The sequence below is a fragment of the Ilyonectria robusta genome (genome assembly GCF_021365365.1).
Source record: "Ilyonectria robusta strain PMI_751 chromosome Unknown BGZ61scaffold_1, whole genome shotgun sequence".
Classification (NCBI taxonomy): Eukaryota; Fungi; Ascomycota; class Sordariomycetes; order Hypocreales; family Nectriaceae; genus Ilyonectria; species Ilyonectria robusta.
In genome coordinates, this window is record NW_025764435.1 from 1,407,850 (window position 1) to 1,427,646 (window position 19,797).

General features: G+C 55.4%; 10 protein-coding genes across 10 annotated transcripts; 6 read left to right on the plus strand and 4 right to left on the minus strand.

The window, feature by feature from the left end:
- Positions 1-65: 65 nt before the first annotated feature.
- Positions 66-1,612, minus strand: BGZ61DRAFT_338313 (CoA-transferase family III domain-containing protein; the record flags this gene model as incomplete). The annotated part of the gene is made up of 5 exons (XM_046239120.1): positions 66-571; positions 617-1,121; positions 1,182-1,308; positions 1,372-1,403; positions 1,457-1,612. The coding sequence occupies 5 exons, from the start codon at positions 1,610-1,612 to the stop codon at positions 66-68; spliced, it is 1,326 nt and encodes a 441-aa protein (XP_046111926.1).
- BGZ61DRAFT_437724 (uncharacterized protein) lies at positions 1,381-2,194 on the plus strand. Its single transcript, XM_046244162.1, has one exon. The coding sequence runs from the start codon at positions 1,596-1,598 to the stop codon at positions 2,187-2,189; it is 594 nt and encodes a 197-aa protein (XP_046111927.1). The 5' UTR covers positions 1,381-1,595; the 3' UTR covers positions 2,190-2,194.
- Positions 2,195-2,318: 124 nt separating this feature from the next.
- On the plus strand, positions 2,319-3,056 carry BGZ61DRAFT_437726 (uncharacterized protein). Its single transcript, XM_046244163.1, has one exon. The coding sequence runs from the start codon at positions 2,447-2,449 to the stop codon at positions 2,984-2,986; it is 540 nt and encodes a 179-aa protein (XP_046111928.1). The 5' UTR covers positions 2,319-2,446; the 3' UTR covers positions 2,987-3,056.
- A 251-nt stretch (positions 3,057-3,307) lies between these two features.
- BGZ61DRAFT_470622 (uncharacterized protein) lies at positions 3,308-3,919 on the plus strand (the record flags this gene model as incomplete). The annotated part of the gene is made up of 1 exon (XM_046248100.1): positions 3,308-3,919. The coding sequence occupies one exon, from the start codon at positions 3,308-3,310 to the stop codon at positions 3,917-3,919; it is 612 nt and encodes a 203-aa protein (XP_046111929.1).
- A 213-nt stretch (positions 3,920-4,132) lies between these two features.
- On the minus strand, positions 4,133-5,431 carry BGZ61DRAFT_488636 (glycosyl transferase; the record flags this gene model as incomplete). Its single annotated transcript, XM_046250126.1, has 2 exons — positions 4,133-5,041; positions 5,096-5,431. 2 exons carry the CDS (start codon positions 5,429-5,431, stop codon positions 4,133-4,135), a joined length of 1,245 nt encoding a protein of 414 aa, XP_046111930.1.
- A 1,103-nt stretch (positions 5,432-6,534) lies between these two features.
- Positions 6,535-7,578, plus strand: BGZ61DRAFT_338342 (cyclin-like protein; the record flags this gene model as incomplete). The annotated part of the gene is made up of 1 exon (XM_046239121.1): positions 6,535-7,578. The coding sequence occupies one exon, from the start codon at positions 6,535-6,537 to the stop codon at positions 7,576-7,578; it is 1,044 nt and encodes a 347-aa protein (XP_046111931.1).
- A 2,408-nt stretch (positions 7,579-9,986) lies between these two features.
- Positions 9,987-11,562, plus strand: BGZ61DRAFT_437733 (Asparaginase/glutaminase). The gene has a single exon (XM_046244164.1). The coding sequence runs from the start codon at positions 9,992-9,994 to the stop codon at positions 11,342-11,344; it is 1,353 nt and encodes a 450-aa protein (XP_046111932.1). The 5' UTR covers positions 9,987-9,991; the 3' UTR covers positions 11,345-11,562.
- Positions 11,563-12,226: 664 nt separating this feature from the next.
- Positions 12,227-13,328, minus strand: BGZ61DRAFT_9949 (uncharacterized protein). The gene is made up of 2 exons (XM_046257313.1): positions 13,118-13,328; positions 12,227-13,061 (listed from the first exon to the last, which is right to left on the minus strand). The coding sequence occupies exons 1-2, from the start codon at positions 13,148-13,150 to the stop codon at positions 12,543-12,545; spliced, it is 552 nt and encodes a 183-aa protein (XP_046111933.1). The 5' UTR covers positions 13,151-13,328; the 3' UTR covers positions 12,227-12,542.
- A 179-nt stretch (positions 13,329-13,507) lies between these two features.
- On the plus strand, positions 13,508-17,903 carry BGZ61DRAFT_525327 (uncharacterized protein; the record flags this gene model as incomplete). Its single annotated transcript, XM_046252741.1, has 3 exons — positions 13,508-13,900; positions 13,965-17,404; positions 17,456-17,903. 3 exons carry the CDS (start codon positions 13,508-13,510, stop codon positions 17,901-17,903), a joined length of 4,281 nt encoding a protein of 1,426 aa, XP_046111934.1.
- Positions 17,904-18,074: 171 nt separating this feature from the next.
- Positions 18,075-19,533, minus strand: BGZ61DRAFT_511810 (Saccharopine dehydrogenase-domain-containing protein; the record flags this gene model as incomplete). Its single annotated transcript, XM_046252134.1, has 4 exons — positions 18,075-18,953; positions 19,007-19,079; positions 19,139-19,295; positions 19,359-19,533. 4 exons carry the CDS (start codon positions 19,531-19,533, stop codon positions 18,075-18,077), a joined length of 1,284 nt encoding a protein of 427 aa, XP_046111935.1.
- Positions 19,534-19,797: the final 264 nt, after the last annotated feature.

The following is a 19,797-nucleotide window of genomic DNA, read 5'->3' on the forward strand; positions in this document are numbered from 1 at the left end:
ACATGGTTGATGTCATGTAATCTTCATTTGACTAGGTATCTTGTCTACAGCTTTTATTATGTATTTTATGCGATGGCACCGCTTGCCTTGAGTTTCGAAACCTCGGATTGACTGAGCCCCAGGTGCTCTAGAAGCACCTCGTCGGTGTGCTCTCCCAAAGTCGGAGGTGCGCTTCGGATGGTAGGCTGAGTCTCGGACATCTTGATGGGCGTGTTGACCATCTTGATAGTGCCGCAGGTTTCGTGCTTGACTTCCACAACCATGTTGCGGGCCTTTGTGTGCTCATGGTTCAGTGCGCCCTGAACGTCGTTGATGGCGGCATATGGCATGCCCCTGCCCTCAAAGACCTCGAGCCACTCCTGTGTAGTCTTCCGCCTCGTAACGTCCTCGATCTTGCCCTCGAGCTCCTGGCGATGTGCGACTCGGTCAGCGTTAGTCTTGTATCGAGCGTCGTCCTTCCATTGAGGCTCGCCCAGGCCGTCGCAGAGGACCCCGAACAGGCGGTCGTTGCCGCCGCCAAAGAGGATATCGCCATCTTTGGTCGGGAAGGCTTTGTATGGAACAATGGAGGCTTTGAACATTAGCAGTGCATATGTGAGGCGACTATGAGACTTACGATGAGCCGTGCCCCATCGCCCCGAATCCTTCTTCCCGCTGATGAGACAGCTGCTCGCGATATTGGCCAATGTTGCCGTCTGGCAATCGCTCAGAGCCACGTCGATGTGCTGGCCCCGTCCGGTCTTTGCCCGTCCAAGAAGCGCGGCCATGATGCTGTTGCTGGTGTAGAGGCCGGTGGTTAGATCGGTTACAGCCACGCCAACTTTGACGGGCGGCCCATCTCGCTCGCCAGTGATGTGCATCAGACCGAACTCAGCCTCAACCATGACATCGTACCCGGCCCGACTGGAGTATGGGCCGGTTTGGCCATAACCAGTGATGGAGGCGTAAATTAAACCTGGGTTGATTTTGCGAAGAGTTTCGTAGTCCATGTTGTACTTCTTTAGCGATCCGGGCAGGTAGTTCTCGACCAAGACATCGCATTTGGCAGCTAGTTTATGGAGAATGTCGACTCCTTCCTGATGTTGGAATGAGAGTCCTACCGACTTTTTGTTTCGGTTTGCCTTGAACGGTGACGAGACATTAGATCTCTAATGCTGGACTGGGAGAGGCTCTAGACTTACCCCTATGAAATAAGCTGATTCGCCCGGCCCCTCTGAGGATGAGCCGGCCTTGGGCTGGGCATATGGGGGACCCCATGCCCTTGTATCATCACCGCGAACGGGGTGCTCAATTTTGATCACCTCAGCGCTAGATAGCACGGGATATTAGCACAATTGAATTGCCTAGTTGCGAATGCTTTGCTGGACTTACCCAAGGTCTCCCAAGATTTGCGTGCAGTAAGGCTGGCTGGGTCAGCTTATTCCACCAGGCGGAGCGCTGTTTTATGTAGACTTACACCAGCTAGCACGCGGGTCATGTCCAAGACGCGGACACCGTCAAGCGGTAGACCGGTGCCCACAGCGCTCGAGTACCGGCGGAGGCCATAAGTCGCGCGGGCCCAGCCATTGACAGGCTGCGCGCGGAGGGATCTGGCAATGTTGTACAAGCTCATGTCTGTGAGAATTGGCCAGGGCGGTGCAGCCTCGTTGAAGATGGAAACGGGCGTCTTAAGACCGGCGATCGGAGCTGTGGTCGCTGTGCATTATCGGCGGCTAAGAGCGGGCGGACAGTTTCGGGGCAGCTCGGTATGCCCCAGACCCCAAAACTACGCGGGGCCGGCCAATCACTGTCGTGCCGCTGCTCCGCGCCTGGAGCGTCTGTTGTCGGTTCCGAGAGTTGATGGCCGTGTCCTGGGCTTTCGGAGCCGAGCGCCGCCATTTGCAGTGGCATTTTGGGCAGATTTGGTCAAGTATCCGCGGCGAGGCGGCGTAGCGGCTGGAAGACCGTCGTGTGCGGGCAAATGGGCTCGGCGTGCGGGCGCGGGCGCCGAGAGCACGATTTCGAGCCCCGTCTCTGTGGCTAGGCTGGTGCGCTTACAGAAGGGTTGGCCTCTGGAGTGGCTGAAGGCGATGAGAGTGATGCGCACAGCCACGCTGGGTTCTTCTCTGATCTTGTCTGGCTGGGAATGGGAAATTGGGAATCAATCCTGGAGCATAAGTTACGCATCAGTAGAGCCTAGATCCAGGTAGCCAACCGGGACGGGCGGGAGCGATATCCTTGCATGGGAGCAATTGGGTTGCAAAGGAACGATCCCTCAACTTCTTCATTGCTTCTTTCTTGGGCGTCACGCTGATTTCCAGTTCCTTTCTTTGTCGGAGGCCTGGTTCCACGAACGAACCGTCGTCGTTGGCTGTGCAGCGCCTCGCCTCTCGGTGTGCATCCAAGGCGCCCACCCTAGTCTCTTAGTCGTTGTCCTGAAACCTATTTTTCGTGTTTGAATGGCCAGATGGTCATCCGTGACCCCTTTGGGCGTTGGCATAGCCTCCTTCAGCTCGTATTGCGGCTGATGCGTGCTGCACGGTACTCTGCCGGCAGTGCAAATGAGATCTTGGTTGGGTTACATGCGAATACACTTTCGGATTCGCTCTCGCCCTCACCCTATCTGGCTCGGTGGCGGTTTTATTTCTGCCGTCGTCAGCGCACACAGTATGCCATATTTGTCGCGTGTCCGGTAGATGCCTCTATCGCTCTCTGTCGCTGTTGGAAATTGTCGTCACTGTGGCCTGTTGCCCAGCCATCCGCGTCCCGGTTGACAGCAAAGACATGGCCCGAGAGCCGGATGTCTTGCATGATTTCGCAAGCATCCCCCGCCTTGGGGAACGGAATCATTGCTCCCGACGCATCAATGGCTTTTTTTGCAGGATTCTGGCGCATCTCCTCCCTGGCCTATCTGACGTCGGCCATGGCCACACCGACCCTGGATACGGCTGAGGTCACCCGCTTCCGGCAGGGTGCCAACCCAATTATAGCACCTCGGGTCCTCTAGTGTCCGCGTATCTAATGTCCGGCCCGACGCCATTAAAACACAAGAGACTGTATAGCTATATCGCTTGGCAATAAATAGATTACGTGGCATTGCGTGGCTGTCTACTGTTGGCGTTCGTCCCCATCGCCAGGGATCAAGGTGCTTTCGTGGGGAGACAAGGCTGTGTTTTCCGAGTAGACGCAATATATCCCCACTCCTCACCTGGTGCTCGACGACCTTTATTATCTCGCCAACCACCATCGCTCTCCAGCGAGGGGGGGATGCTATATCCTGACTTGGTGTTTTTGTACTTGCATCGTTGCCACCCTCGCTTCCGCAGCCATGGCTCTTCTAGCGTTTTTGGTTTCCTGCCTGGTGAAGAAAAACCCCCAGGACACAGAGGAGGACCCCAAGTCGTTCAAGACTTTCATGACTAAGTCGAAAGGAGCGAAGAAAAGAAAGATGTCCGATGCCGACAAGGAGGACGAAGAAGATGTCCAACGACAGATCATGATTCGAAAATCCCTGGCCAGCCGCGCCTCATCACGAACGACAACCCGAGTGAGCAAGGGGAAAGCGCCCCAGGAGGAGGATGAGAAGAATGACTCGGAGGAAGACTCGGAGGAGGACCGGCCTACCAACAAACGCAACCCGGACAGTCTAAAGACCGATTGGAAGGCATATGAAGCCGATCTTCAGCGCAACCGATCCGTTTTGATCCGCCGCCATCCAGGTGTCGATCGCTCAGGAGGAAGTTCCAGCAAGGCTCCGCTCTCCCCCATATCGGCTACGTCGCCTACATCACCGACATCACACATGTCTCCCCCATTTACTACGTCACCTCGCCCAAACCCGGCCCCTCGACAGCATACTTTTCCATCCATCGCTCGAAAGCCTGTGCCGCGGACAGCAACAACCATCCCAGAATATCCTGCATCGCCAGGGGGAGAGTGAGAATACCACAGGATAAAACACCAACCCACCTATTTCCTTTCTTAGCGGCTCGAGGAGTTGATTTGACTACACGGCGTATGAATCGATGCGAACATGAAGGCGTTTTGTAAACACATAGGAGCATAATCGGCGGCGGCGGGAGAGAGAGAGGGGTCTCTAGATTTTGAATTTATGAAGAACTTTTCCAACATAGTCCTGCCAGAGGCGCACTGCTTAGGCGCCAATCTCGTTTGTGACGTCAACAAATGCCTCCCACTGCTTCCAGGCCTGGCCGCTCTTGAGAGCCCAACGAGCTCGGCGGACACCTTCCTTCCAGCGCTGGCCAGCAGGGCCACGCTCGTGGACAACCTTACCGTCGTCTCCATGGCCCATGTCGCTGGTGTCAGCCTCGCAGATGCCGGATGCGACGAGCAGCGCGGCCGTGTTCATAAGAACGAACTCCAGGAGGGGAGAATCATCGGGAAGCTCGTTGTGCAGAATCGCGGAAAGGATATCAGCGTTCTCGGCCGGCTCCTTTCCGGGGGACACGGTATCTAGGGGGTGGGAGCTGAGGCCAAAGTCACTGGGCTGTATGGTGAAGTCCTCAATCTCCACCTCGCCGCCAGGGGTCGTCTCCTTCAACATCCAGCAGAGGGTTCTACCAGCGCAGCTAACCTCGTCCAGCTCCTCCTCGCCGCAAATGACCAAGGCCTTTTTGCAGCCAGCAATCTTCAATGCTTCAATAAAGGCGGGGCCAAGATCTCTCCTGGCGACACCAATGACGCGAGCCTCAAGGACGTCCTCGACAGGGTTTGCCAAAGGACCAAGGTTGTTGAAAATTGTCCTCCAGGGGAGTTGTCTGCGAATAGGAGCCACGTAGCGCATCCCAGTATGGAAGACGGGAGCAAATAGGAAGGTGTAGTTTGTAGCCGAGTACGCCTTGACCAACGTGTCTGGGCGGACAGCACTGATGATGGGAGGACGGGGCTTCATGTTGTTGACCAAGTCGGCGCTGCCCGACTTGGAAGTGCTGGCCTTATTTCCATGCTTGGACACCAGGAGCAGTGCTGAAGCAAGAATAGACGACGTCGTGCTGATGTTGAAGGTATTGTGTGAGTCACCACCAGTTCCAACAATATCACACTGTCGCAGTTAGTCTAATTGTTCTGTAGTGAATTGACGGGCTTTTGGACTTACCAGACCGCCATTGTACTTGCCCTCTTTCTTCCCTCGACGCTCAATCACGGCTCGGAGCTCCTCTGCGGGGATTGGCGCTGCGGCCGCTCGCATGACGCGGGCACTCTCAGCCAGAACATCGGCACGAAAGTCCATCCTCGTGAAATGAAGAGCCATAAGCAATGAAGCCGTCTGAGCTTCAGTCACTTGATTGGTGAAGAAATGCGAAATCGCCTCGGCGATCTCTGCCGGAGAGACTTGATTGCCGTTGGGCCATAATTTGGTCAGAAGAGGTTTGATGTCGACTGGAGGGAGGGCAGCCTGCCCGTTCCCACTTCCTTGGGCCGGAGATGCCATCGCTACTCAGCAGAAAGAGAGAGCGTGCAGATAAAGAAGTGTAGCTAGACGGCGAAGGAAGCGAATGACAAAGAAACTCGCGGAAAAACGTAGAGTTTTAATGTTGATTGATCATACTTTTGAGATTCTATTGACTCACCAACGATGAATTAGGGAGTAGTCGGCACTTCGTACCAGAGTGCGGAGTGCCCTGGTAGCCGTGGCCGATTGGCTGGCCATGATTCAGTGTAACCCGCCACAGGCACGCAGCCACCTAGACTGCCACTGTGGCGCATGTCACGCAACTCAAATCGCTGAGTCATCTGATGGAAAGGTTCGTCAGGCTTCCTCCGCATTTGGAGGGCCCAAAGCAACCGCCTCAGTCTCACTCCACCGACTGTCATTTCTATCCCAAACATCCTCCTCACCCTCACGCTCTCGCCGCCTGAAGTAGGTCCGCACTCGCGTTTTCCTCGTCCTGAAGCTGCCGGTCACTTTTCTCAGCGATCGCGACGACCACTTCGAGCCGACTCTTCGTTGATCTGGGGTTCTTTGCGAACACAGACGCCTTTACTGGTTCTGAACAGTCGGCTGGCAGAGTTTACGCTCCCTTGTTCCCTTTTTTATCTCTTCGAACCCCGACCTTTGTCGAAAAGCATCGCTACCCTGAAGCATCAGCAGCGAACAGACAGTCAGTAGTCGCTTTTCACCTGTTGGCCTTATCGTCCGACTCGATAAAAGCAGGTCGCTCAGCGGTGGTCCGACAGCGAGAACTCTTCCCTCCGTCCATAGCATCGCCAAGCAGATCCAGCGCCGAAATTGCCACTACGCGACGAACGTCCTGACACAACCGATTTCTCTCCTCTCCACGAGTGAACGCTTTCACTGGCGTTCGCTTCTTCTCTGCACCCCCAGCCGCCAAACTGCATTCGCCGCTTTTCGTTCAGTTTGTCAACGATCGCCTCTGGATTCGCGAATCTAAAATATCCGCCTGCACAGTTGCGAAGGTCACTGTAGACAAGAAACGGCAACAACTGCGAAGGCGAAGAAAAGAGCAGAAACGATCCCGAAAGGTCTTTAGCGAAGTAACCAACATCTACGTATCGAGACCGTATCAGCCCAAGATGATTCCGCCCACTGGCGGTGATGGAAGTGGTGGGGCATTTCAGGAAGATTTGAGCAACATTCTCTGTTGCCCAGATTGCAAGGAGATCCCCCCGAACCTGGCGGAGGAGTTTTCGAGCGGTGACATGGTGTGCCGGAGCTGTGGAGTCGTCGTTGGTACCCGAATCATCGACACCCGCTCCGAATGGCGTACCTTTGCCAATGACGACCAGGGCGGTGACGACCCCAGTCGTGTTGGTGGTCCCCAGGACGAGTTCGTCGAAGGACAGCAACTTGCCACTACCGTTGCCTTCTCTGAATCCAAAGCCCACAAAGCTTTGTCCCGAACCCAGAACAACACAAACCAAGACAAGGCTCAGAAGGGCCTCATGCAAGCGTACAAAGAAATCGTGTCGCTGTGTGAGGCCATCAACATGGGACAGAACGTCTCGAATGCTGCAAAGCACATCTTCAAGCTTGTCGACAAGTACAAGTTCATGAAGGGCAAGCCGCAGGAAGCCGTCATTGCTGGCTGCATCTTCATTGCTTGCCGACAGAACAATGTTCCGCGAACTTTCCGTGAGATTTTCAATCTCACAAGCGTTAGCAAGAAGGAGGTGGGCCGAGTGTTCAAGCAGCTGCAGAGTTTCCTGCAGAAGCTCCAGGATACCGAAGGCGAGGCCACTGGCCTTAACACCGTCACCAACTACGAAAACACATCCGTTGGTGCCGAAGATCTGTGCGGTCGTTATGTGTCGCAGCTCGGTTTTAAGAACCAGCAGAAGATCTCCAAAATCTCCCGAGACCTTGCGGAGCAGGCCAATGACATTTCCGCCTTGGCCGGTCGATCACCCCTGTCAGTCGCCGCAGCATGCATCTACATGGCATGCCACCTGGTCGGCGAGCCTCGTCCGTCCCTCCCGATTGCGAAGCAGGCTGGCGTTAGTGATGGTACCGTCAAGACAGCCTACAAGCACCTATTCGCCGCCCGCGAGCAGCTAATCAAGAAAGAATGGCTCGAGGACGGAGGAAGCATGGATAACATCCCGCAGGTGCAGGTATAGGACCCTGCAAGTGGGAAGGGTTCACGCAACGACATGATGCCGCGCGCGCCAACTGGGGTGGAGCTCTTGACACAAGTCGGCGGTTAGCATTGCTACGCAGGGCTCCGGACGAGTTGTTGATGCGGCCCGCACGTAATGCTTGAGGCGGAGTTCTTGGCGATCTATGCTTTTCTTGTTTTCTTTTACTAGATTGGACTCCATGGACTAGGAACAGGGTTGATCATGGAAACTGGCTTCATGAGACTTGCGACGAGATTGATACTTTCTGACATACACTTCGTTCAGCGAACATGGTTGATGAATCAAGCTTCCTTGGAGTCTCATGTATGACAGATGTGATGCCAGTGCCCCTGTCCAAGTTACGTGGGGGCAACCTAGACGAAATCCATATCAACCCAGTCCCTGCTAGGACTTGTCAGGCCTTGGCAGCATATGGTTGGATGCATGAATGCAAGGCGAAGGAGTCTGCGTACGTAGTGCCCGTATGTGCCGCAACCTGGATGGAGGACTGGCGTAATGTGCGCTTTGTATTAGTACTATGTATGTGCGTCCTGTGTATGTACAGGCTGCAGGGATTAAATATGTGCTTCCTCGGCAGTTTGATTCGCCATTTTTCGTAATGGCAGTTGGTGTAATGGAGCGATTGAGCACTTTGGCTTCTTTCTGGGGACTTATTTTCTTAAAATGCTGTAATGCTTGGGCATCCTAAATGCTAGGGGATAATATTAATACTCATCTTTATACATTTTTTGTAACAATCCAAGGATCATAGGCTCTTCTGGGGTTGTCATAAGATTCACACGTCTAATGCATGTGGGCTGAGTGCGGTGGATGTACTATGTACGGTACACGAGAAGAGGTAGGTCGATATGTAGGTGGTGAAGCTACAGACGCACGTTGGGCCTGAAACGGAGCCATCAGACGTCTCGTGGTAAGTTGTCCGTCTTCCGTAACACCCAGCCAGCCACATCCTCCACTCCTCCACTCTGAGTTTCTCCTTCTTGGAGATGTTGGTGGAAAGCGAGGCCGAAAGTTCCGCGCACCTCCGGGTTACGACGCGACGGGACCGCGGGGCCAAGCCGTAAGCATTTGGGTTTTGAATGCCGGCGTCGATTTGACCCAAAGGGAAATTGACGGGGGGGCGGGAGTGCCGTGTGTGAGACTCTGCCCATGCGGCAAAAACTCTGCGTTTAGACTGGAGCTTTGGTCAATCAATGGTCAGTCTCCCGCATGAATGATGAGTGAGGCTGCGTGAGAAACGGGTCGAGCGTTTATGCTGAAACTTTCGGGTCCCCGGAAACGGCGGGATTCTAACTAGTACACGGGTGGTTTCTTTAGCTTCAAGGGACAGCCCGTTGGAATTAGCGGAACCTACGCACGACCACTACTGCTACATACTACGTAGTACGTCCTAAGACTGGAGTACGCCCTTGGTCTGGTCTGACGGAAGCAACTAGCTCGGTTGTCTGATTGTCAGCCATCATGTGTTGGGTCTTGGAATACGATACCACCATCAATTTCGCCGACAACCAACAGAAGATTTCATTTTGCTATCTGTCAGAAAATGCACTACGCGAGGACTGGAGACGGGAGAAAAAACCCAACCTGGCATGTGAGAAAATCGGATGGAATTACCTCAACCGGACGGGGCATCGGATGATGAGCCAGGTTCGGAAGCCCCACACCCTGTCAGGCACAATGCGTGCTGCGTCTGTGGATGGGTAGAGGTGGTTACTAGTCTTGGCGGCAATCGAGCGACCAGGCTGTCGTACCAAGATGAGGAGGGGGAGGACAGCAGGGCGAGGCGAACCAACAGGTTTTGCAGTACTACTGCGTACGTGAGTGTTTCAAGGAGAAGAGAGTGAGGCTCTTTCTCTGATACAACCGCCGCTGGTCGTGCTGGTCGTGCTGGTCGTGCTGGCCGACGGCATTCCATTTCGGGTAACGAATAAGTCCACGGACGCGAGCGATTGATGAGCGGCCGAGGGTCTTCCTTGGAGGCGTTGTTTTCCTTCCTGTCCAGGCCAGGGTCAGTCAGTAGTAAGTAAGATACCCTGGGTGCTCTTGGCAGAGTACGGGTGTGCATGGGGTGGGGATATGGAGACTACGCTTGGGAAAGCTCAGGCCTCGGGACGGTTTACAGAAGAAGAGCGAGGCCAATATTGCAACCAACCTTGTCAGACGATGGGGCCGGGGGTCGTAAGATACGTCCATCCGCGACTGTGTCTAGGCAAGGCAAGGTAGGCAGCCAGTGCCATGTACTGCGTAGTAGTCATGTAGACTTGTAAACATGTAGACATGTAGCCGTATGCCGGCCCGGTGCACCGTGCTTGACTAATTATAACCCGAATTCGACCATTGCGTACGGGAAACGGGAAACCGGGGGATCCATCTCGTCGAGACGGCGGCCGTGATGACGAGCTTTAAAAGGATCCATAGCTGCCGCCTGGCCGCCGCTCCTGGCCACTTCTCAGGGACGTCATCCAGCAGCACATCACATGTATATATCAGCATGCCTTCATCAACTACAGCGTGGACTGCCTATTTGTGGCGCCTCATCGTGAGCATGTTGGCTCCGTCAAGCGCTCTGCTGCCCTTTGGCGCGTGGGCCGCGTCCGTCTGGGGCTCTCCCGTCCCCGAGCTTCATCTACAGCCGCAACAACATGGGCAGAACCAACAACAACAGCAACAACAGCAGCAACAACAGCAGCCCTTTGTAGGCCACCGGCACGTGAGCGAGTTCAATTGCTTCAACGCCAGCCTCCCCAACATCACCATCTATGCCACCGGCGGCACCATCGCCGGCTCCGCCAGCTCGGCGGACCAGACCACGGGGTACCAGGCCGGAGCTCTGGGCGTGCAGGCCCTCATCGACGCCGTGCCGCAGCTGTGCAACGTCTCCAACGTGCGCGGCGTGCAGGTCGTCAACACCGACAGCACCAACATGAACTCGACCATGCTCCTGGCGCTGAGCCAGCAGATCCAGGACGACCTCGACAGCCCCTTCACCCAGGGCGCCGTCGTGACCCACGGCACCGACACCCTCGAGGAGTCGGCCTTCTTCCTCGACCTGACCATCCAGAGCGACAAGCCCATTGTGGTGACAGGCTCCATGCGCCCAGCTACGGCCATTAGCGCTGATGGGCCCATGAACCTCCTCTCTTCCGTCACCGTGGCTAGCAGCGAGAACGCCCGGGGCCGGGGGGTCATGATTGTGCTAAATGACCGCATTGGATCCGCTCGCTTCATGTCCAAGTCTAACGCGAACCAGCTCGACGCCTTCCAGTCGACGGACGGGGGTTTCCTGGGCGGGTTTGTCAATATCCAGCCCGTCTTCTACTACCCGGCCTCTCGGCCTCTGGGCCACCACCACTTTGACGTGAGGCGCATCCAACGATGGCGCGGCGAGGACGCTAAGCTCCCGCAGGTGGACGTGCTGTACGCACACCAGGAGCTCAACGTCGGCCTGTTCCAGGCGGCCATCGACCTCGGGGCCAAGGGCATCGTGCTCGCGGGCCTTGGTGCGGGCTACTGGACCGACTCGGGCTCCGAGGAGATCCGGCGCGCGTTGCAGGACACTGATATCCCCGTCATCGTGAGCCGGCGGCCGGGCTGGGGGTTCGCGAGCAGCAACGGCCTCGAGGGCGGCATCGGAGCAGGCTTCCTGAACCCGCAGAAGGCGCGGATACAACTACAACTGGCCCTGGAGACGGGGCTGGAGATGGAGGCCATTCGGCCCATCTTTGAGCATCACGGAGTGCACTAATTGCGCGGCCACCAGGTCACAACCCACACACCCACACACACACACGCAGACAGTCACACAACTCTCCATCACTGACGCAACTCACACACCCACAACTGGGCCGCCTGTATCACCATCACCACCATCTATTCTGGGTGCCGACCAACACCTACAATCTGCAACTCAGCATGGAGTCACGCACACACACACACACACACACACACACATACACACGCACATACATAACATGCACACACAAACATAATGCACACACTAACACTAAAAGGGGGAAGGAAGATTTGTTAAGGGCACATGACCGAAAGAGTGAGCTGCCCGCACCCAAAAAAGTCGATGAGGAGTACATTCCGCCTTGGAACAGGGGACTGGGATGGTGGTGAGAGTCTGAGCAAGGGCATGGGCGCAGGATAAACTTTTTGAGAAGAGAGCGCTTCGGAGCGAGAGGGATCTAATCCATAATTGTACTGTACGAGCAACGACTGTAATGATATCCAGCAAAAATACACCAAGGTGTATCTCATCCGTCGACTCTCCTAGTGACCGTGTAAGTCGCAGCCCTGCGTGTGTCATCCACCAGACTATGACGGTGTCGACTCAAGCGTCGTTTTGCATGCTTTTTTGTTTTGGGCTTCCCGCCCCCATCTCCCCGTCCTCCGAAGTCTGGGGCACGCCTTGGCCTTGCCGCGTCTTAAGCTGCCGCGCAAGAAGCAAAAAGCAAATATACGCAGCCCGTGTGGGCTGACAACCCTGTCCCCATGGACATGATCCCCCTCCTCTTGCGCTAACGCAAAAGTCTAGAAGACTCAAGGAACTCCATCCCCCGAAGGAACCCAGTGGAGTTTGGTGGGCCTGCTACAAAAGTCTACTGCCGGACCACCTCCACAGGGGATAAGGTTCCATGTCAATCTGTTGAAGATGATCCGAGCATTGAAATGGAGTGTATCTGCGGTGGCAATCTCGCCGCCGTCCCCAATTTGGCTGTAAGAGGCAGCTGCGGTAGCGAGAAACGCACCCCGCCGTTGTGTAGCCGTCCGGAGGCTCTTAGCCCCCTCCTCTGAGCGACGCCCCTGGCCAACCGTCGCTGATCTGATTACAGCAGTCGCCAAAAGTTGGTGCAGCACAAGTCTGGGCAGCGCCAGGCGGCCGGGGGGCCCTGAAGCCTCCCATGCTCGCCAGAGGAGCCCCCCTGCGCTTCCAGGACCTACCGCAGGGGAGGCTGGCCGCTTGGTGCCGTTGGGGGCAGTGGTGCAGTGCAAACGGCAGGCTGCCGGGCCCCGTTACAGGCGCAACATACTGCAGTGGCTGCACCATTTCGGCGGCCCCTCTCAGTGAGCCCCAGGGACCCCCCACCTGGGGAGGTCGTAGCAGTGGTGGAGGGGGCCTCCTGAGAATCCATCCCCCTGCGAATTGCCATGCGGATTGCCCCGAAAGGTTGCCCTGCGCGTGTGCTGTGCGTGGTCCTGCGGGGACGGTACAGGACGTACAGTACGACGTGCAGACGGAGAAGGCCCCAGTGATTAGCAGCTCGAGTTGGAATGGCGCCGGACCATCCAATCCTGCTGTACGGCGTACTCGCTGACGTGGTTGATCTAATCTTGGAGCCAGAGCTGGAAAGACGGAGTCGCCAGCAAAACTTGGCACAAGCCACAGTGCTCCACAGCCACTCTCGCTCGTGCTCGCCTGCCCTTTGCTGCATTGCTAGGTGACGGAGAGGCCGGAACTGCTGTGGCAATTAGCGACACGACGAGATAAGCCGACAAGCATCCATCAACTCACTCGCTCACTCAATCTCTCGCGCCGAGCGTCCATCTGCAATCCGCAAACTGCCAGCCGGCCACTGAGCACGCATCGTCCATCGGCCGCCTGTTGCTGGCGCCGTCCACTCGCTCAGCCGCTCTCCTCTCCTGCCGGACGAACCGGGGCCCGTCTTTCGTCCAAACCACGCCACGCCACACCAGCCGCGTCCACGCCAACACCCACGGCCCGACAAGACTGTGCGTTGCGACGTCTCGATCGGCGACCGAAGCCCCTCCCATCTCGTCATTCGTTAGTCCTGCAAGCCTCGTCGCTCGATAGCTCGATTGTTCGTCGCTTCCAGCCGCTCGCTCTGACACCCTACATGGCCGGAGACCGCACCCGTCGATAGTCGCTCCCTGGTTGCTCGCCATGTCAGAAAGCCGCTCCGACTTGGAGAAGCGCTCAGGGCATGCGGCGACGGACAGGGCTCGCCGTCACACTCGGCTGCGTAACAATGCTGCCGGATCCTCCGCCCCGGTGGCCCGTCGCCTCAAGGATGCCATCGCCATGGCCTACCAGAGGACCATCGTCGAGATGATCCTCCGCCGCAAGCACATCGTCGCCTCCTCCGATGGTCGTCACATTCCCCTCGAGCTCGAGCACGAGAAGCCTCTCATTGACACCAACCGCGGCGTCTCGTACGTCTCCAACAATATCCGAACCTCCCGGTATACAGTATGGGACTTCTTCCCGAAGCAACTCTTCTTCCAGTTCTCGCGCGTGGGAAACTTCTACTTTTTATGCGTCGGTATTCCACAGATGGTATGCGCATTTAACCTTAAATTCCGACTTGCAGTGGAACTTTGGTGCTAACTCGACGGACTAGATACCGGGCCTGTCCACCACCGGATCATATACCACCATTCTACCGCTCATGTTCTTTGTCCTCTTGACCATTGTGAAGGAAGGCTATGACGATTACCGACGACATCGACTCGACGAAGTCGAAAATGCCTACTTTGCGACAGTTCTTGGCAGGGAAGATAAATACACCGGAAAGCTTCTGGTGAACAGTTTCTGGAAGCGCTACAACCCATTTATCATCAATTCAAAGTCCGAGCCCAGACCAGTTCCCGAAGAAGACTTCCAGGGCATCCGATGGGTCCCCGTACGATGGAGAGATATCAAAGTTGGAGATGTCGTCAGATTATCCCGCGACGAACCTGTTCCTGCCGATGTTGTGTTGTTGCATAGCGATGGAGAGAATGGAATTGCCTACATCGAAACCATGGCCCTCGACGGCGAGACGAATCTCAAAGCCAAGCAAGTTACACCCGCTCTAGAGGGTTGTGACTCAATTGAAGGTCTCTCCAAATGCGCTGCCCAGTTTGTTATCGAGGACCCTAACCCTGACCTCTTCAACTTCGACGGCCGCGTCACTGTGGATAAAAAAACCGTTCCATTGACCCTGAACGAGGTTTTGTACAGAGGCAGCGTGTTGCGCAATACCAACTGCGCTTATGCCATCGTCGTCAATACGGGCGAAGAATGCAAGATCCGAATGAACGCAAACAAGCACCCGAAAGCCAAGAAGCCTGCATTGGAAGGGATTGTTAACAGGATTGTTGTCACATTGGCTGTTTACGTCATTATCCTGTCGGTTGGAGTTTCAATGGGATATGTCAAGTGGCAGAGGGATACGGAGAGGCACTCTTGGTATCTAAACCAAGCAGCGGTTCCGTTCTACCAGATCATCATTGCCTTCATCATCATGTTCAACAACGTCATTCCACTTGCTTTGTACATCAGTCTGGAAATCGTCAAAGTTGGTCAGCTCCTCATGCTGAACTCCGATGTCGAAATGTACGACGAAGAGACGGACACACCTGCCCGTTGCAATACGAACACTATCCTCGAGAACTTGGGTCAGGTCGGCTACATTTTTTCGGATAAAACTGGAACTTTGACAGACAACGTCATGAAATTTCGCAAAATCAGTGTTGCTGGTACCGTCTGGCTTCATGAGATGGATCTTGAGCAGAAAGATAATGTTGAGCTCGAGGCTGCGAAACTAGGAGACGATGACTCGAGCAGGGCGCCGTCCGTGTTCAATCTTGAACCTGTTACGGTGGTTATCCCAGAGGACGAACCCCAACCTATGAACAACATGTTACTCGCCTCGCCCACACGACCGTCCATGTCACCATCTCGACCTTCCATGTCACCCTCTCGGCCCTCGATGGTCGGCCGCAGATCATCCTCACAATGGCGCTCAACAGGACGACCGGACCACGTTCAGCCAGACGTTACCACAACGGACATGATCGAGTACATTCGTCTTCGGCCGAACTCGATATTCTCCCGAAAGGCTAAGCAATACATCCTGGCAATGGCACTGTGTCACACTTGCTTGCCCGAGCACAAGGAGGATGGTGGAATCGAGTTTCAAGCCTCGTCCCCAGATGAGCTTGCTCTCGTCAGAGCTGCTCAAGAACTTGGGTTCCTTGTTATCAACCGCACCACTCAGACAATCACATTGCAAATCAAACATCCCGAAGGGCGGGAAGAAGAGCAAAAGTATCAGGTCTTGGATGTAATTGAATTCAGCAGCGCTCGAAAGAGGATGTCCATCCTCGTCCGCTATCCTGACGGTCGAATCTCTGTCATCTGCAAGGGTGCCGACTCTGCTATTCTCCCACGCCTAAGGATGTCGACACTTGCCAAACAGAAGGCCACAGAGGTACGAAAGAGTGCAGACTTGGAACGCGAGCTCTACCGGCGCAGCGAGCAGCAAGAGCCACGCAACAGCTTTGGTGGAAGACCCAGTCTGACAATTCGCCGGAACTCTGCCTTGCAAAGAGATCGAAGCACAGCCGGACGCCCCAAGGCAGATCGAAGCAAGTCATTCGAATTCAGTAGACTTGCGCGCCGATCCGAAGACAAACCTCGCCTCTCCATTACTACTCGCGGCGTTTCGATTGACGTTCCCAAGGGCAGTCAATTCCTGCACACACCTGTCCACTATCAAGCGCCAATCCCTGACCATTTTGACTTCCTCGACGATCCATCCATGCACGACGATTCTGAAGTGTTTACGAAATGTTTCAAGCATCTAGACGACTTCGCTACCGAAGGCCTGCGGACGCTGCTCTTTGCGCAAAAGTTCGTCACAGAGCAGGAATACCAATCATGGAAGAAGATCTGGGATAATGCCACGACCAGTCTTGTCGACCGACAGGAACTCATTGAAGCTGCAGGTGATCAGATTGAACAATCGTTTGATCTCGTTGGCGCGACTGCCATTGAGGACAAGCTTCAAAAAGGAGTCCCCGAAACCATCGACAGACTGCGCCGAGCCAATATCAAGATCTGGATGCTTACTGGCGATAAGCGGGAGACTGCAATCAACATTGCGCACTCGGCCCGCATCTGCAAACCAGGTTCTGACTTATATATCCTCGATGTCAGCAAAGGAGCTCTTGACTCGCAGCTAATTGCACTGACAGAGGATCTGCAAGTTGGCTCCGTCCACAGCGTGGTAGTCATCGACGGCCAGACTCTTGCCACTGTTGAGAAATCGGCGGAGCTTTCAGCCCAGTTCTACAATGTGATGTTGCAGGTTGACTCGGTCATTTGCTGCCGAGCGTCTCCCGCACAAAAGGCCCTTCTCGTTCGAACTGTTAGGTCTCGGTTGCAGAGCTTGCACGGTAGCAAGCGACGAGGGCTTACCCTGGCTATCGGCGACGGTGCGAATGACTTGGCTATGATTCAAGCCAGTCACGTCGGAGTTGGTATCTCGGGTAAGGAAGGTCTCCAAGCGGCGCGAGTCGCAGACTACGCCGTCGCGCAGTTCCGATTTTTGCAGCGATTGCTGCTTGTCCATGGGCGGTGGAACTATGTACGCACCGCCAAGTTCATTCTTTGTACATTTTGGAAAGAAATGTTCTTTTATCTTCCAACGGCTCAGTATCAGAGATACGCCGGCTACAGTGGCACCTCTCTGTACGAGGCGACGAGCTTAACTGTATTTAACACTCTCTTTACCAGTCTTTGTGTGATTTGTATGGGAATTTGGGAGCAGGACCTTCGGGCGGAAACCCTCCTGGCGGTTCCCGAGCTGTACATCTACGGCCAGCGGAACATGGGCCTGAACCTCTGGAAGTTCGCTAGGTGGATGTTACTTGGGGCTGTCCAAGGCGTTGTCTGCTGGTATGGCATTTGGGCCGGTTACGCATGGATCTCGCCGGCCGCACGCGACCAAGGCCTGTATGCTTTGGGCACGCTGACGTTCACGGTTGGGATCCTCTGGATTAACTGGAAGCTCTTGTACGTCAAACCCTCTCCCGTTACACTTCGCACCTTTGCTAACGGGCGCAGCATTTTCGAAACACACTACAAGACTAATATTGTCATGTTTTCCTTTTTCCTTACTACTTGGGGTTGGTTTGGGTGGCTCTCATTCCTCGATGCTGTCTATGCTCCTGAACCATCCGGCACATACTCCATCCGCGACAGTTTTACAACGTTGTTCGGAGACGATGCTGTATGGTGGTCGACGGTCTTCATTGTCCTTGGGCTTATTGGCTTGATGGAGATGGTGATCAAGACCGTGAAGCGCCAGCTTCTCCTTGCCGGTCTGTGGAAGTGGCCGCCATGGAAACAGAGCAGGGTCGGCGACAACATTGAGGAATGGGACGTGGAACTCTGGCAGGAGCTGGAGCAGGATCCCGTCATGCGAGAGCGATTATCACGACTGTGCCGCGATGAGCCCCTGGACGAAGAAGATGACCCGGATCTCCAAATTGACATAGAGGACACACGATGAAGGCAGATTAGACTCGGGTACCGGCGCATTGCATTTTCGTTTGTTGTGATACCCACTAGACAACGAGTGCTGGTTGTTTTTGGTTCAAGGCCTCGCTCAAGCAATACAGCGATTTTTAGACGTATTTGTATTACCAGGCACTTTAATTCATGTATAATCTCACAACAGTATTTAGTTTAGTTTTATCACCTTAATATGGATCTTGACATCCGTCTCAGGCCGTTTCAATCTTTCTGCAAACTTGTCTCCGAGCAATGCCGGCGTCAAGATGCCTCCTCCGCGTTCGTGCGCCGGCGTCCCACCTTCCAACAACAGCAACGCCGCCTCGGTCAACGACACACCTGTGAAGACGTACGGATCCCCGTCGTACGCAAAGGTCACCTCGACTTGCGGCGCCGCGGTGTCCTTGGGCGTGTCCGCGACCGCGATCGTCCGGTAATTGAAGTAGTTGCCCACCCGCTCCTCGGCCGACGGGCCTGTCCCCGCCGGGAAGAGTCGCCGGCTGACGAGGGTGCGTAGCGGTCGGATGTTTGCGAGGGCTTTGGTGAGGAGCAGGTAGGCCGTGCGGAATCCCCAGCCTGTGAAGGCGTTGGTGCAGCGCATGCGCGACGAGAAGTAGAAGTCTTGCCCGTAACTGTCGGGACGTTGGGCGCCGTGGGCCACGCCGGCGTACAACCCCCAGCTGCGGCCGACGATGGCCGTCTCGATCTCGGCCTGTGTGCTGGTGACCAGCGCGCCGAGGCCGTAGACGGTTTGAACGCCGAAGATGTTCGGGCCCGGCAGGACACCGCGGGAGGTGATCTCAGCGGTCCGGCGCGGCACGGGAGCGAGCCGGAACGGGGCCGAGGCGGCGGCGATCCGGGATGCGCCGTACGTGCTTATGAGGTCGCACAGAGAGTTGATGCTGCCGCCGCTGAAACTGCCCTGGATTTCGTCGAGGGAGACGAGGACCTCGCGCGTGCGCAGGCCGAAGGTCTTGTGGATGTGCTGAACGGCCAGGTAGGTCGAGAGGTCGGCAGGGACGGCGCCGCAGCCGGCTGTGATGATGATCTGAGAATGGTAAGCCAGGCTGGCGATTCTGGATATAAGTCATGGCGGCATACCTTGGAGCCAGAGGCATAAGCAATCTCGTCGTACTGATTGATCATCTCCTGCAGCCAAGGCATCTCGCCGTTACTACGCATTATAAGCAATCTTGCCTCCAGCGATCCACAGTGAGGACAAGGGAAGCTTACCAGTCAATATAGTCGGTTCCGTTCTCGGCACACGCCTTGATAACAGACGATCCGCGCGTCGATGCATAAGGCCCGATGACGTTGACAATAACCCGCGTGGACTTGGCGAGCTCTGCAATAGCCGCGTCAGAGGTGAGGTCGAGTGCATAGACGCTGCCTTGAGGACAGTTAGCAAAGGCCCAGCAAGTTACTAGATAGTTTCATCCTCAACGTGACAGACACTTTGCTGCCCCTTTATACTCCAATTCTCCAGCTAGAGTTCTGAGTTTAGTCTCGCTTCGGCCTGCGATGACCCAAGCTACAGTCTCGGGGAGAGCCTTGGCCATATACGCAGCACACAGCCGGCCAGTGTACCCCGTCGCGCCGAGGAGGGCAATATCAATCTTGCGTACCATGGTGTCGATCCCATAAGGAATGCTGCTTGTATGAATTGAAATGCTTCGAGTTTAATACAAGAGTCGATATATGAACTTGAGAGTTCGGCCGAATCGCGGACGAGTTCGCCGTGAAGGTGCCCACTTTCTCGGCGCAACACACGGCCGGCCCGGGGTAACGGTGAGACTCAACGGGGCCGGTGCAATTGAGTGCGACAACATGCGACGGAGTCGGACCATGAAGTTCGCTGATTGAGTCTGAGGGGGTATTGGTTTTGATAGCGC